General features: G+C 47.2%; 4 protein-coding genes across 4 annotated transcripts; 2 read left to right on the top strand and 2 right to left on the bottom strand.

Moving 5' to 3' along the window:
• Positions 1-235: 235 nt before the first annotated feature.
• On the bottom strand, positions 236-1,149 carry F4813DRAFT_226594 (uncharacterized protein). Its single transcript, XM_049239863.1, has 3 exons — positions 888-1,149; positions 688-833; positions 236-625 (listed from the first exon to the last, which is right to left on the bottom strand). Exons 1-3 carry the CDS (start codon positions 946-948, stop codon positions 485-487), a joined length of 348 nt encoding a protein of 115 aa, XP_049103323.1. The 5' UTR covers positions 949-1,149; the 3' UTR covers positions 236-484.
• Positions 1,150-5,001: 3,852 nt separating this feature from the next.
• F4813DRAFT_385890 (uncharacterized protein) lies at positions 5,002-7,911 on the top strand (the record flags this gene model as incomplete). The annotated part of the gene is made up of 1 exon (XM_049246326.1): positions 5,002-7,911. One exon carries the CDS (start codon positions 5,002-5,004, stop codon positions 7,909-7,911), a length of 2,910 nt encoding a protein of 969 aa, XP_049103322.1.
• A 1,525-nt stretch (positions 7,912-9,436) lies between these two features.
• Positions 9,437-10,087, top strand: F4813DRAFT_385889 (UBC-like protein; the record flags this gene model as incomplete). The annotated part of the gene is made up of 2 exons (XM_049246325.1): positions 9,437-9,620; positions 9,762-10,087. 2 exons carry the CDS (start codon positions 9,437-9,439, stop codon positions 10,085-10,087), a joined length of 510 nt encoding a protein of 169 aa, XP_049103321.1.
• A 719-nt stretch (positions 10,088-10,806) lies between these two features.
• F4813DRAFT_385888 (glycosyltransferase family 62 protein) lies at positions 10,807-11,952 on the bottom strand (the record flags this gene model as incomplete). The annotated part of the gene is made up of 2 exons (XM_049246324.1): positions 10,807-10,827; positions 10,885-11,952. The coding sequence occupies 2 exons, from the start codon at positions 11,950-11,952 to the stop codon at positions 10,807-10,809; spliced, it is 1,089 nt and encodes a 362-aa protein (XP_049103320.1).
• Positions 11,953-13,870: the final 1,918 nt, after the last annotated feature.

Genomic DNA, 13,870 nt, shown 5'->3' with positions numbered 1-13,870 from the left:
CTAGAATGTAATGCCGTATAGCACTGCTGGTCCCAGCACAATGATACATGGATGTAAAGACCTGGAATGCTAAATCAGAGATTGTGAGTTGTAGGTTAGGTAATGTGGATGTGATGCTATATTACTAGGTTAGCTGTGTCGACCGTCGCAGAGTTGGGCTATCCTGTTGCGCATAGTTCAACATGCTCCCTGTCTGCCTTGTTGACCTCAAATTGTCACTACTGGCTTTAAAAAGCAACCCTAATTGCAGAATCCCATGTGTTGGATACCATCTGCCGGTTCCCAATCTTGGATAATAATCTGACCTGGATCCGATTCTTGATTATCTTCGTGCCCATAAATCTCGCAGACTCCATCGATGGAAAAGAGTTTTGATCCTACAGGCTTTGCTGTTACTATCAAGTCGATTCGTCGTGCGTGTCCACCACTCCTTAATATATAAGGAAATAATCGTAGACGTAGTTCTTTAGGATAATTGGGAGGCTCATGAATTAAGGAGCTTGTTGCGCTTTTCCTTTCTCCTTAGACGTTCGACTCGTTTTTTGTGCATCTTCTCTGCCATCTTTTCATATCTCTCCTTCTCCTCTTTCGCTGCGCGCTTCTCCTTGATGGCTTGAACCCGTTGCTAGTCCCAGTGTCAGCTATGGCCCATTGGTGTCATCTTCATATTGATGGTGTCGGTTTTACCTTTCTTTCTGCCTCCTTTTCTTCTTTCATTTCCTTTTCCCTTGCCTTCGTCGCAGCCGCCGCCGTGCGTAATTTCGTTCGTTGCTCATACGAAGTCAACCCGGACCCAGGGCGGAATGCTTTTCGCGGCGGATGCCATTGTTTGCCTGTAACTTACTTATAAGCTTTGCGATAGCTATGAATAATGTTGTAGTCCTCACCGTTCTTGCGTATGCCTTGAAGCTCTTGCTTCTGTTCGGGTTCAGTAACGCTAGTCGACATAATGGCGCAAGAGTCTCAGAGCAGTTGGGATTGTCAGAAGATAACTACTATCACTTGCTTCTACAAGCGCAATATCGTTTGCCTCTGATTGCGTTTTCACTAAGCTGCGCGCAATGTATGGATCTTATCGCCAAGAGGCATATCAATCAAATAATGTTTGCGATTTAAAAAAAAGTTGGCATAACTGGGGTCCTGTAGGCAAAGTGGATCTCCCAAGAAATCTGGAGAGATGAGATTGGCCAGAAAGCAAAAATGTACGGTGCTGGATCAATTATCTTCCAGCGGCAAAGGGTAACCGCCCCCGAGATCGTTCCAGGGCTCTGGGTCCAATCAGGTGCACGATATGTGCCGTGCAGATTAGTCTGTTGTTCTAGCTGAGTTTGAACCTTAGTCTGGTTGGCTAATGTACATACCTACATTAGTTGAAACGAGATTAGCTTCCCACGCCTCTCGAGTCGGGTAATTTTCTGTCTTTCATTTCGTAATGTTTTAGCTTCCATGTGTACTACACGAGGTACTTCCATAAGTCCAATTGTTTGCTATTGTTTATTGAGCGATCGAGGTAAGCCTTGCCTGATAGCGCATTTGCGTATTTAATATTTTCTGCATTTGGACGAGACCCTAGATGCAATAATACTAACTGCTTCAACGTTTCCCGTTGCTATTTATGTGCGTATACACCACGTACATAGTATCATAATAAGACGATTCTGGTATAGTTCCAGCTCGACCCCCAGGGGTTCGATATCATAAGACAAGGGTCTCTCCGCAGAGGATTCAGTACCGAAATCCATCTGGAGACTGGAGTAGGTAGGTATTTAAAGTGCCTGGCTTGTCTGCTTGTCAAGCCTCTTATCAAGTTATCAATTGACCCCCAAGAGGCGAGGGCGTATCCCGGTTTGCCCATCGCTATCCCGTTCTCCGTGTCCGTATCCAGAAATTCGTGGAGAGCGTGGCTTGGGCTATAGGTGCTAACAATGCTAGAAAGTTTTGTCATTTATTTCCTGAGTTTTGCCGTTAGAGGGATTAGACGTGAAATTGTTTAATTAGCTGTGATATTCTTAGATACGATTTGAATCGGAGATGAAGAATCATCGGTGGCCGATCATTACTTGCAGCCCGTTGTTCAGCTTGATTTTATACCTTACTAGTAACGGATCGTGTTTTTAGCAATCTTTAGCATGTCCCTTTAGCATGTCAGATCGAATACTTTTTATTTTATTTTACTCAAGAACCATCGCAATGGGATAAACAACGAGATGCAAGCTGGCAGTAAGATCAACTATTCTTTATCCGGTAGAATATGTACCCACAGACTCATGCAAAGTTATCCGAGCGCGTCGAATTCCATGGCCTTGGTTGGCTACGAACCATGGAGGCTAATGCGACGGCTGCTTACGGGCCTTGCAGTGCGTAAAGGTGAGGTGTACTTCGCACATACGCACGCACGCATGCCCTCCATATGTAAGATATGTAAAAGCTGAAGGTAGTATGCGAATCGCGGCCACGGCTGGACCGGCTGCCTACTTTGCGCTAAAAAAAAACGGCCGACTTGCGTGGGATCCAAAAAGTCCTGTTAGCTTGGCTCATTTGATTACCTATTCTAGTTCTTGTTGCGCTCGTTTTGTGCTTGGCTTGGTAAGATGATGATGTCTAGGTAGAAATGCAACTAGATTTGGTGCTACCTTACCTAATATGAAGATAAATAAATGCTCATCAACCCGTATATGCATTTGCTTCCCGTAAGCAACACCGTCGTGTTTATATATGCACGGAACACGGAACACGGAATACATGGTAATGAAATGTACCTGATCCTTTCGCGTAGGATTGATTAACCCAATTCTGAAAACCCCTCCAGCCGCAAATGCGACGAAGCAACCGAAGGTAGGAAGCGCGGGGGGTCATTAACCAAGAAGGGATAGGGTGCTGCAGGGGAACGCCGAGGATTAAAGGCAAGCCATCTAAAATAGGAAAGCGGTTTTCTCAATTACGCCTGTACATACGCAGGTTTGCGTTATGTATTGTACTGTACACGTAGATGCATAATTAGATGCAAGGTTTCCAAACAAGATGACCGGGTTCAAGTTGCCTCCGCCAACCTGTTACTGCCAACCTGTTACCTCCCAGCTTTCGGCTGCTCTCTGTTGAATATTTGATGTATTTTTTTTAGGGGTGTTTTTAACTTTCAAAAAGTATTTGGGTTTTCGAGCCGAGCGCACCCTTTTATCAGGGATGGATTGTTTCTGCATGTCTGATTCCATGTATTAAAGGTTACGGAGAATAATTAAGCCACTTTCGTTATTCGCGGTGTTTTGCTAGGCCGTCAGGCCGTTAGGGAGGCCAGTGCTCCATTCTATGAATTGCGCATCGCAATAATTCGGCATGCACTTGTGTCGTTTTCAATGTGGGAACAACTTGTTGGCCACGGCGCATACCGTACTGTTTTGATAGGACTTACAATCTATGTATGTATATACACTATGTACCTCTTAGGTACACTACGCAGTCATTTTTATTTTTATTCATTAATTTTCGACTCGTAATTTTCCATGGCTTGTATCTCCGTCATACCTCGCACGAGCCTCAATCGAAACCTCAAACGGCGGAGTACCCTGAGTAAGTCACGATCATGAGGTCATGGGCCACTCAAAGACGGCATTCAATGCTGACATGTAGGTACAAGTTTTACGTATGTATGAACGACGCATCCACTCTAGGTACCTAGGTATTACCCTATTACGAGGTTTATCTGACAACGGTAGTGATACGTACCTACGTAGTCCACGTAGGCGCAGCCTCCTGCAGGGACCCTCACGGAGAGGCATCCCCTCGGTGTGACTGAAGATCATGTACACTCCGTGCATTTCTGACTAACCTAGCGCTGTACTTTGGCGAATATCCTCGTAGTTTCGATAGTAACCGTTTTGATTCAGGACCCAGGTTGACTTGAAATTGGCTTGAAATGAGATCTTGATTCCAATGTTGACAACCTTGAAATATGCATCTACACCAATGCAAGGTTGAATAAGTTAGCATTAATCGTAGTTAATAACAACTTACATTATACGACTTAGAACTATGTATGTACGCCACAGCAAGATATATGGCATAATTAAGCATCAAGCATGGAATAATCATCATTCCTCTGGGCTGGTATCATTTCGAGCGCATTTTTAATTGTTGATTAAATGCTATTAGATACGGTACCTATGTACCTGCCAAGGTACATAGGTAATTGTCGGCAGCAGGTACCTCTAGCAGCCATTCTATGTAGTACTTGCTAATTTGTACCTACCTACGTGCTAGGTTTACTCTACCCTAGTCCTTGCAAGCCTGAGATCCTTATTATGTAGGGTACATATGTACTTAGTGTACTACCCTGTAGATACATACAGTACAAGCGTTTAAGTTAGTAGGGCGGCCGCACGGTCCAGAAGGCAGAAGGACACAACCCAATAGCCTAACAGTGGCTTTTTTCGACTTGCACACTTCCATCTTTCTGGAGTCGTCTACACACCTACGATTATCTCCTCAATTCTTCATTCACTCCTCCACCTTACCTCAACCGCCACCATACCTGCTGGTCCAATTCCAGAAGCAAATCTTGTGTTTCTAAGATTTGCTCTGGTCTTGGCCGTCCGCTCCTTTGATTTATCCTCTCTTCAATTCCATTATCCTACGTCTATTTTTATTTTGGTTGTTTTTGTAACCAATCCATTGCGAGGGAAGCCGGACGACAATTACACTCACCGACCGCCAGCACAACATTCTGCCTCACCCGACGACGAGGTACAACTCCATATTATAACTTCGTGCCCAGAGTCCAGAAAGCTAGTCATCTGGGCTTTTCGCAAATAAGCGGGAAACTGACCTTTCCTTATCTCAGGCGCCTCAAGCACCACCGTCGCGCATCGTCAAATTGTCATGTCCAATTAGTTTTCTCGATTTCTACGCCTTAAACCATACCCTATACTCGGAAGATACTCTATGATATCTCTCTATATCTAAGTTTTTCCCCCGCTCTCTGCGCCGGGGAGGCTTGAAGGAATAATGGCCACCGTAATTGCTGCTAGTCTCCCGACCGAGACGGCTACATTGAGCGGGGTGAACGATGTCCCATCGCGACAACTCCGTATCTCGACGCATCAAGATGAGACCATGACCCAATCAGCCGTTCCCGGTCCCCAACATTCTTCGCTCATCAACATACCTCCTCCGAACCCGCCCTTCGTTTTTCCAGCCCGCCCGTCACCGTCACCGTCTTCGGCGCCTTCGTCTTTCTCTCGGGCAACAGGACGACGACCCCAGTCCGCGATAGAATTTCAGGGTCGGGCATTTAGCTTCGCTAGCGGGATGGGAGATTACCCCTCTAGATCGCCGGGCTTGCCCGACTTCAGTTTCAACCCGGGCGCCGATCCTAGTCCGAACCCCAGCAGTCAGTTATCCAGATCTCCGGCTCTACCAGATTTCGCATTCAACCCAAGTGCTACTCTTGGTCCCGACGAATCTCTCCTTAGTCCTCCACTCTCTCCTCCGTCGCCAATGATGCTTCCCAACCGTGGTGGCCATCGACGAGGCGGGAGTGAGTTCGTAGGCGGTAAACTGAAAGGGGGAGGGTCGATTACTGTAATGAGTACGAGCCCAACTAAATCTGATAGTGGCATTGCGTCCCCCAAGCTCTCACCTGCAGATATCCCGCCAAGAAGAGGACATGCACACCGCCGCTCTGCCGCAATCTCTAGTCACGATCTGACTATGATACTTAAGCCAAATAATCCGATTTCGAGGGGCAGTAGTGCGCCCAGTAGCCCGGCTGATTTTGACGAGAAATTTCGCAATTTTCCCGAGCCAAAGACGGAACCTCCCAAACCTGAGATAGATCCCCAGCGAGCAAGCGCGGAAGAAGTTCCGGAAGTATGCGTTCAGCCTACGCAGCAGTCCCCTCCATCGCCAAGGGCCACCGCACGTGCGCGAGTTGGGTTCTCCGATACACTTGAATTCATTCCACGTCCTCTGTCGCTGGTTTCAACCGACACATCAAGTACGGTGACAGTTCGCCCTGGCCACCGAGTTTCAGGGAGCCTCTCATCCGTTATTTCGACGAGTTTGGCATCTACAGACCGTGATACTTCTAGTGTGCTTGGATCACCTGGTTCTCGTGCGAAGAATGATTCGCGCCCTAGCACCGCAGGCGCTGTTTTGGAGCGATCCCCGAGTCTTATCGTACTCACTGGAGATTCTTTATCGCGTAGGCGCAATTCGATTCCCTTACTAACAGAAATCCCTAAACGCAGCTCAGGATCGCCTACAAACACGAGTCCTTCAAAAACTCCTAGGAGATGGTCTTTTTTCGGACTCGAACCTTTCGCGGCGACTAATTCGCCCACGAAATCAACATCACTTAGCTTAGGCTTATCTAGAGCAGTAGAGAAGCGACTTGAGCCTGCTAATATATCAGTGGAATCCGACTGGGTGTCAACTGAAGATGGATTATCTCGTTCCGAAAGCAAGAAGGGTTCAATAAGAAAGAAGAAGCAGAAGAGGGTTAGGTCATGGGCTGGCTCTATTTTAACAAGGAAATCGAAGTCGCGTAAATCAAAGTCAGTACGCCGTCGTTCGGCCACGCCACCAGTATATCAAGAACAGATGATCGAAGATTTCGGTGATTATCTTACGGAAGTACCCGAAGCACCTATTGCACCGATAGTTTTAGTGACTGAGCCTGAGCCCGACCCAAATACAGCGGAGCTAGGTCGAACGTCTGAAGATGACATATCTTATCCTATGATCGATCTTGATGCGGCTCTTGGCCCATTCAATACACCCTCTCGTGATCCCCAATGGGACGAGGCGCAAAAGACGGGCGCCCCACCAAAGCGCCAGTTGCATAGTGCTGCTGGCTTAAGGGGTTTCAGCGGGCCAGGAATGCATTATCACCGCCGTGCTGAGAGTGCTCCTGAGATGCCCCCCTTTGAAGCTGTACGATTCGGCATACACCGCTTCGGTAGTTCTTCGACTATGGCAGATGTCTTTGAAGAGGACGAAGAGGAAGAGGAAGAGGATACCAGCGCAAAAACCCCATCCGAAGAATCTTCTACAGACGCCCAAGATGCTTCAGCTGATGAAAGCGATGAGACATCAAGTACCGAGGACGACGCAGTTCCGACGCCCACGCAAGAACGTGAGCATGGCAAAGCTAGTCCAAAGGATATCCTACCAATGCCCACCTGGGTGACACGTAAAGGCAGCGGGTCAAGCTTGGACATACAGCGACCAGTATCTAGGATGAGAACCGAGAACCTTCGAGAAGAAATCATTCTGGAAGAACCGAACTACAGTACGCCTAGACGTGCCATCCATATCATGGGCACCCCAGGCACCCCTGATTCAGAAGCCCCGTCTCCCCGCCAGATTCTGAACACCGATATCGATCCGATGGATACAAGTAATGGAGTGTTTTCTGGTTCTTCGACTATGCCAGCCACCCCATATTCGCTGAGCTATTCATCCTCGTTTCCGTCCCCTCGTTCACCAATGTCGTATGACGCGCAACGAATCTCAACCGCCCCATCTTCTATCGCTGATGAGAACAACTACCATTCACTATTGATGGGCGAACCTGGACCAGAATTGGTCCGAATATCTGTTGATGTTCCGTCTCTAACGAGTAGTAATTCGACCATGACACGGGATAGCACTTTTACGCCGGGCGTTCAGCCTAGGAATATGCCCTTCCATGATCAGCGGCCTGCTTCGTTTAGCGCCGCAGCATTCGGCCGCCGAAGATCCAGTTTAGTCAGTCTCAGTCGGCTCATTAGTAGCGCCCACGGAGAACGGAGCAAGCTGAGCATGGAGGTCCCTCTTGACTCGGATCAGGAAGACAAGCCCAAGATGAGCAAATCGAAGCGTCTTAGTCGCATAATGCAATTCTGGAAGCCGAAGGGATCGGCTAAGCCTTAGGGGCATATGCAATGCGTCTGTCACAGGCGTTCACACTTAGGCTCAGTGCTCTCAGGTAGATAGGAGATGATCATTAGATTGGTTTCCGCGGCGGTCTACCGCTGATGGATCCGATGAAGTTTATGTATTCTCACGCATTTCTCATTACCTGTACGAAACAAAGTTCTTCACGTAGAGGATCCTTGATGGTACTTGAGATAATCTTATTCACGACCTTATTTGCAAAGCATGCATTGTTTTGTACGCATACGAGAAGACCTGAAATACCGGGGATTAGTCTCGCAATCGTTTATTTTTCTTTGATTTTATTTTATGAACGCATGACGGCACCTTTAAGCCATTTCATGACCACGGCTCCGTTTTCTAAGACATTCACCTAGTCTATTTTCATTGCTTCAGGAGGGGAAGGAAACTCAGTAGTCGTTTAGGCTTGCAGAAAAAAAAAGAGTGCCGCCGGAGGATTTGGGGGCTCCGATTTCTCTGGACATAGCGCTCGCGGATATGAATGGGGATGGGGAGGGATATCTCGGGACCATGTTCCATAAAAACTTCATAAGTCTGTTGCTACATGACCTGTAAAGTAATTGCTCACTGTGGACTCGTCGAGCACCCCAGGTTTGTACACATACACACAATAATAGTGAACATACACTACTAAACAGAGGTTCGATGCCAGATGGGCGGTCATATTACTGAAGTGATATGCAATAACGTTTTGCTTTGGACATTTTCCTAGTAGTGACTATTGTATATTTTCAGTAGTTAGTTAAATAAAGAATTAAATATCTGAAATACGGGCATTATTAAGAATTTCATTTATATGAGACTGCTGCATATGTACTTTGTAAAATAGCAGATAATCATGATGCATACGGAAATCAATCCAATTGGGAGGCATAAACCATGTATAGGTAGACATTAAAAATAACTTAAGAATAACTATAAGCAAATAATATTATGTAATTAGCTAGAAACAAGATGAGTTAACTAATTAACCTAGTTAACTACATATCAAGATCGAAAGAAGCTAATCACAGCATCCCACGACAGAAGCCAAGAGTGTGATTCCATAATGCCTTGAAGCTTGTTTAATTGCAACAGTCCACGTTACTTCCCGTGCAACCCCGTTTCCACGGGTTCTATGCGTCCACCGAGGCTACTGGGCTACTCCTCGGCCTGAACCGGGCCACCCAATCAGACTTGGAAGCAGACCCCTGCCCTGCCCTGCCCTGCGAGGCACGGCGCCTTTGAGTTAGGTACGTAGATACCTACCGACTGCCGAGACTGGAATCTGAGGCAAGCCATCGGAGCTTTATTACCTTGCCTTATGTTACTTGCCTACCTAACCTACCTACCTACCTACCTTATCGTCACCTAGATCCGAACGAGCACCTTTCCATGTAAGACAAAACCACCCTTGGGACATCTCTCTTTTCGAAACTACCTTATTTATCGCCCTTTCGAGTTATATATAATATATATATATAGCTTTTTAATAGAAACAAGAACCGCCCGCAGAACCAGAATGGCGACTAATTCAGCGTCGGCCTCGCGCAGTGCGACGAAGCGCTTGGTAAAGGAGCTATCTGCCTGGGAGAACGAGTCGCAGGCCGAGGCGGGCATCGAGCGCCTGGGACCTGTGAGCGATGATGAGCTGCTGCATTGGGAGGCTGTGATCAATGGACGGGGTGTAGGCAGTGGTTACGATGGTGCGTTGCGATTCCACACTCTCCTCTCCCTTCCCTTCCCTTCCCTTCATGCCTTCGACCTCCATACCCAAAGTCTTCATATACATACATACATACATACATACATACATACAAACAACAACACAACTAACACCACCCCAGCGGGCCGCTGGCTCCTCGACATATCGATCCCCCCCACATACCCCCTCTCGCCGCCCAAGATCTCCTTCCGGACGCCCATCGTGCACGCCAACATCGCGCTGCGCGGCGGCGACATCTGCCTGGACCTGCTGAAGGAGGCGTGGACGCCGGCGTACAGCATCCTGGAGTGCGTGCGCGCCGTGCGCATGCTGCTTAGCTGCCCTGAGACCGACAGCCCTCTGAACGTGGACGTTGCGGCTTTGATACGCGGCGGGGATGCCATGGGCGCGCGGCGGCTGGTGGAGTTTTGGTGTAGTGATGAGGGGGGGCGGTACGAGGGGAGGTAGGATGGATGGGTTGTGAGAGGGATATGTGAATGTGGTGAAGCATGAGGTTACGACATGTTGGGGCGAGAAGGATGGTCGAGTTCGACGGTGGTCTGGATGAGCTCAGCTGGTAGAGACGCTCTTTGCGAATCCTTGGGAAGGAGGTTGTTGAGGAATAGTTCATTGGAGCGGGCGTTTGTTGGTACATATGGAATTCCGGGCCTCTCCTACATATGACATGGACCTGGTATCAAACTACTACTTTATTTTGATTTCATTATAGCACGCCATTCACCATTCACCATTCACCATTCACCATTCACCAGTACTTCAACTTGACAAAATATTAAAAAAGAAACCATTTTATTGTATGATTTCTTCAAATTTCCAAGGCGCCTAGAACGAGAGTCCGGTCCCCTTATATTGGTGCAATCCCGATGGGCCTTTGCCTAGTGTAACAGTTTTTCTGAAAAAGCGCAATGATTTCCCCGTCCAGTGATGCTGCTACTGCTCCTGTTGCTGCTACTACAAATAAATATCTACAGGAAAACCCCCATCCCTCGACCACAGCGATGACGGGCCGCGACATATTTCGGTAACCCCATGCTCCGTAGTCGCAAAACAAACAATTCGGCACGTTTAAACTCCTCATCTCCAAAATGCAATGATCCGAGACTCGTGGCAGATTACAAGGTTCGTTATGACAAAAAGCGTTTCGAGCCGTATGTTAGTTCCGTCTTCTATTCGTTGTAATGATAAACCTATATCCAGAGTTAGCCGGCTGTAATTCTGAGCTGTCGTCAAGGCAGGGATATTACTTTATAGTTAGGTAATCCAGTAGCATGCCAGCCCAACCTCCTGGCCATCTTCGCAAACCCCTCGGTCTCGATCAGATGGTAGAATGGGAATGGCGGGAACATAGCACCGTCACGGTGAACATCCGCCTTAACTAGTAACGCAGTGCCACCAACACCATCTAAGGGTACTTCCAGGTGTTTTTCATCCTCCTTCTCCGCCATGTAAGCCATCAAGGCCCGATAGGTTGCCATTTCAGAGTATCCCTCGAGGATAATCTCGTCTTGATTCATCTTAGAGGCGATTTCCTGCGCGGTCGGACTATCCTGCCAGCTATTAAAGTCGTACGGGCGTTCCTTAGGCTTTCCCGTTTCCGAGTCGATATATCTCTGGTAGCAATTCGGCACTATGATGGGCTTATCGTGTGACGCAAGGTCTTGTATCAAAGTGGGTGGCGTCTCGACGATATCGGAATCTAACCATAATACCCATGAGGTATCGGCTCCCAGTGTGGTGAAAAGCAGCGAGTTCCGTGCTCTAGACATCGAGGCTCGTCTCGCCTTCTGGTTCTCCATCTTATGTCGTTCGCTTTCATCTTGAGATGTTAGAGGAGGATCGAAATCCTGTCGTTCGATAATTATACTCCTAAATCGCTCCTTAACAGGGCCTTTTTGCGTCTTCGTGATCTGGGCCTGCAGCGCGGTAGTCGCCGCATTACCCTCTTTATTCTTAGGCAAGATGAAGGCAAGCGTAATCAGATCTCGAGGGTATTGTAACTTCAACAAGTTGTCCCAGTATTCCTGGTAGAAACGCGCCATTGGGGTTAAAATAAGGACAGCCTCTCGGTTTCCAATGGGATCCGGGGTAATTGTAACACTATTTAAGTTGAAGCGCCGGACAGGAGGCCGTTCGACGATTAGACTCGACTTCGTGCTGGGCTTACGGGTAGCGGATCGGCTCGCATTGGCGGATTGTGAAGTCGAACCGGTATGCGAGAGAAAGTAAATTATAAAGATACAGAGAATTGCGCCGATAGATAAGGTGAGGTAGTTTGTCCTCCGCAGGCGGACCGGCCCCAGAGGGCGCGCCATGGTGAATTGATATTATCTCTCAGATCAGGACGTGCAGAATGCCTAGGACAGGGCGTAAAGCGAAAAAAGGAGTGTTGATGAACGGAATGAAATGACTAATTGGCACGGGCCATCGAGGGCATATAAATGGTACTGCTATCGGGATAAAGATTCGCAATAGGTAGAATAGGAAGAATAGGTAGAATAGAGATCGCAGGAAGTGGTCCCGGAATTAGCAACGCCAGTATAGGACGGCGATGCGTGCGTCGGTTCGTCAAGTTGTTGATGATGTTATGAGGCTGTCGTAGAAAATTGTTGTTAAATTTCCCATGGCGAATTGCCAGATAACACTAAAACTGAAATGGATTTCGAGTTAACTAACACCATGTACATACATGTAACCTAGTATGCTATGTACTATTAGGCCTAAATTAGGTAGTTACCTACTATATGGTTGCTAAGCACCAAAGTACCTATAACACCTAATTAGATAGGCGAAGTACCTTATAACCCTTATACATAGTTCAGGTAGGTTAGGTAGTTAATACCAATACGAACGTTGTAGCAAGGCGGGTAGCTCTAGCGTTAGGTACTGCATAGACCCACTTCGTTCTTTTCAGCCATTGCAGCAGCCATCAATTGTTCCCCATAGCAAGTCTGCAGGTGTCAGACCTGATAGCAATAGATAGGGTATTTTACTCGCTGGTCCAATCTCATTCAACCGGAAGCGTAGGAGGTGTTGGGATACTACCTTGGATACTACCTTACAACATGATTAACATATTTGTCTGACTTATATATAGAAGACATTTGATCAGGTATGTAATAATTACGTTAACCCCATACATATATAGTGGTTATACATACAGATGCGGTGTTGTCTTTGTACAATAACATACTTATAAGTTGCCAGTAACTACCTACCTACCTAACCTAAGGTATATCTTACTAAGGCATAGGGGTCTTTTTCCTTCAGGAGCCACTTACCAACAATAGGCTAGCATATGTAGAACAACACTCCAGCTAGTAGGCTAATCGCAACCAATGAGCTTTCATCCATGCATAGAATTCATTCGCCATCGTAAGGTTAGGTACATATTGACCGCAAGTGAAGTACGTATGGAAGTACATATGTACCTAATATATGTAAGTACCTATGTACCGTATGTGTGTTACACAGATGTGTATCTTAAGGCACCATGAATTATTATTATACATACTGGATCTCAAACGATAGGGTCGCACAGCTTCGCCAAGCGGAAAAAGTTCTATCAATCGCACATGCCATTTGGTAATGTACCTAGGTAGTGCAAGTTGTCGACATATGTACCTAAAAGAATATATGTGCCAAGACATATGAGGCAGTTCCAGGATAGGGTTAGCTTGTGGGGCTGAATTAAGGGCCAATCAGTGGTGGAACATCGAGTCGTTTTGATTCAGGCAGGGACCTACTGAGGTAGGCTAGGCCGTTCCATGTACTGTACCTTCTCCGTGAATACCTTCCTTCAATTATTTAGTGGCTGCTAGCAACCAAAAACCCGCCGCGCTACTAATGATACATAATAAATGCAGGTGATCTTCTCCGTATGTGCCTACCTACATCCACCTAGCCCATTCACCTAGCATTTTACCTAGCCTTAAACATCTTCATACTCCATCTTCGGTCCCCTCTTTCAAACTCCGAGAAAGGCAAACCGAATTCCAGGTCACCATCCAGAAGGCTAAGGGAGAGAACCCCGAAGGCGAAGGGTCCCTGTCTTATTCCAGTTAACTTCCAGTTAACTAACCCGTCTCCGGAACCTGGGGAGCGTCTCGTGTATTATAATTCCACCACCGCCTCCTCTCTCCACAGTCTCGCAGTGTCGGAGTCACGCAAGTCACGCAGTCACGCAGGCTTGTAACCGTTCCTGGCATCTGGCATCGGACTTATCCGTCACGG

Source organism: Daldinia decipiens (assembly GCF_022478715.1).
Source record: "Daldinia decipiens strain CBS 113046 unplaced genomic scaffold F4813scaffold_4, whole genome shotgun sequence".
In the NCBI taxonomy this organism is placed as follows: domain Eukaryota; kingdom Fungi; phylum Ascomycota; class Sordariomycetes; order Xylariales; family Hypoxylaceae; genus Daldinia; species Daldinia decipiens.
The sequence above is the reverse complement of the archived record's forward strand: the minus strand, read 5'-3'. Positions and strand labels throughout refer to the sequence as shown.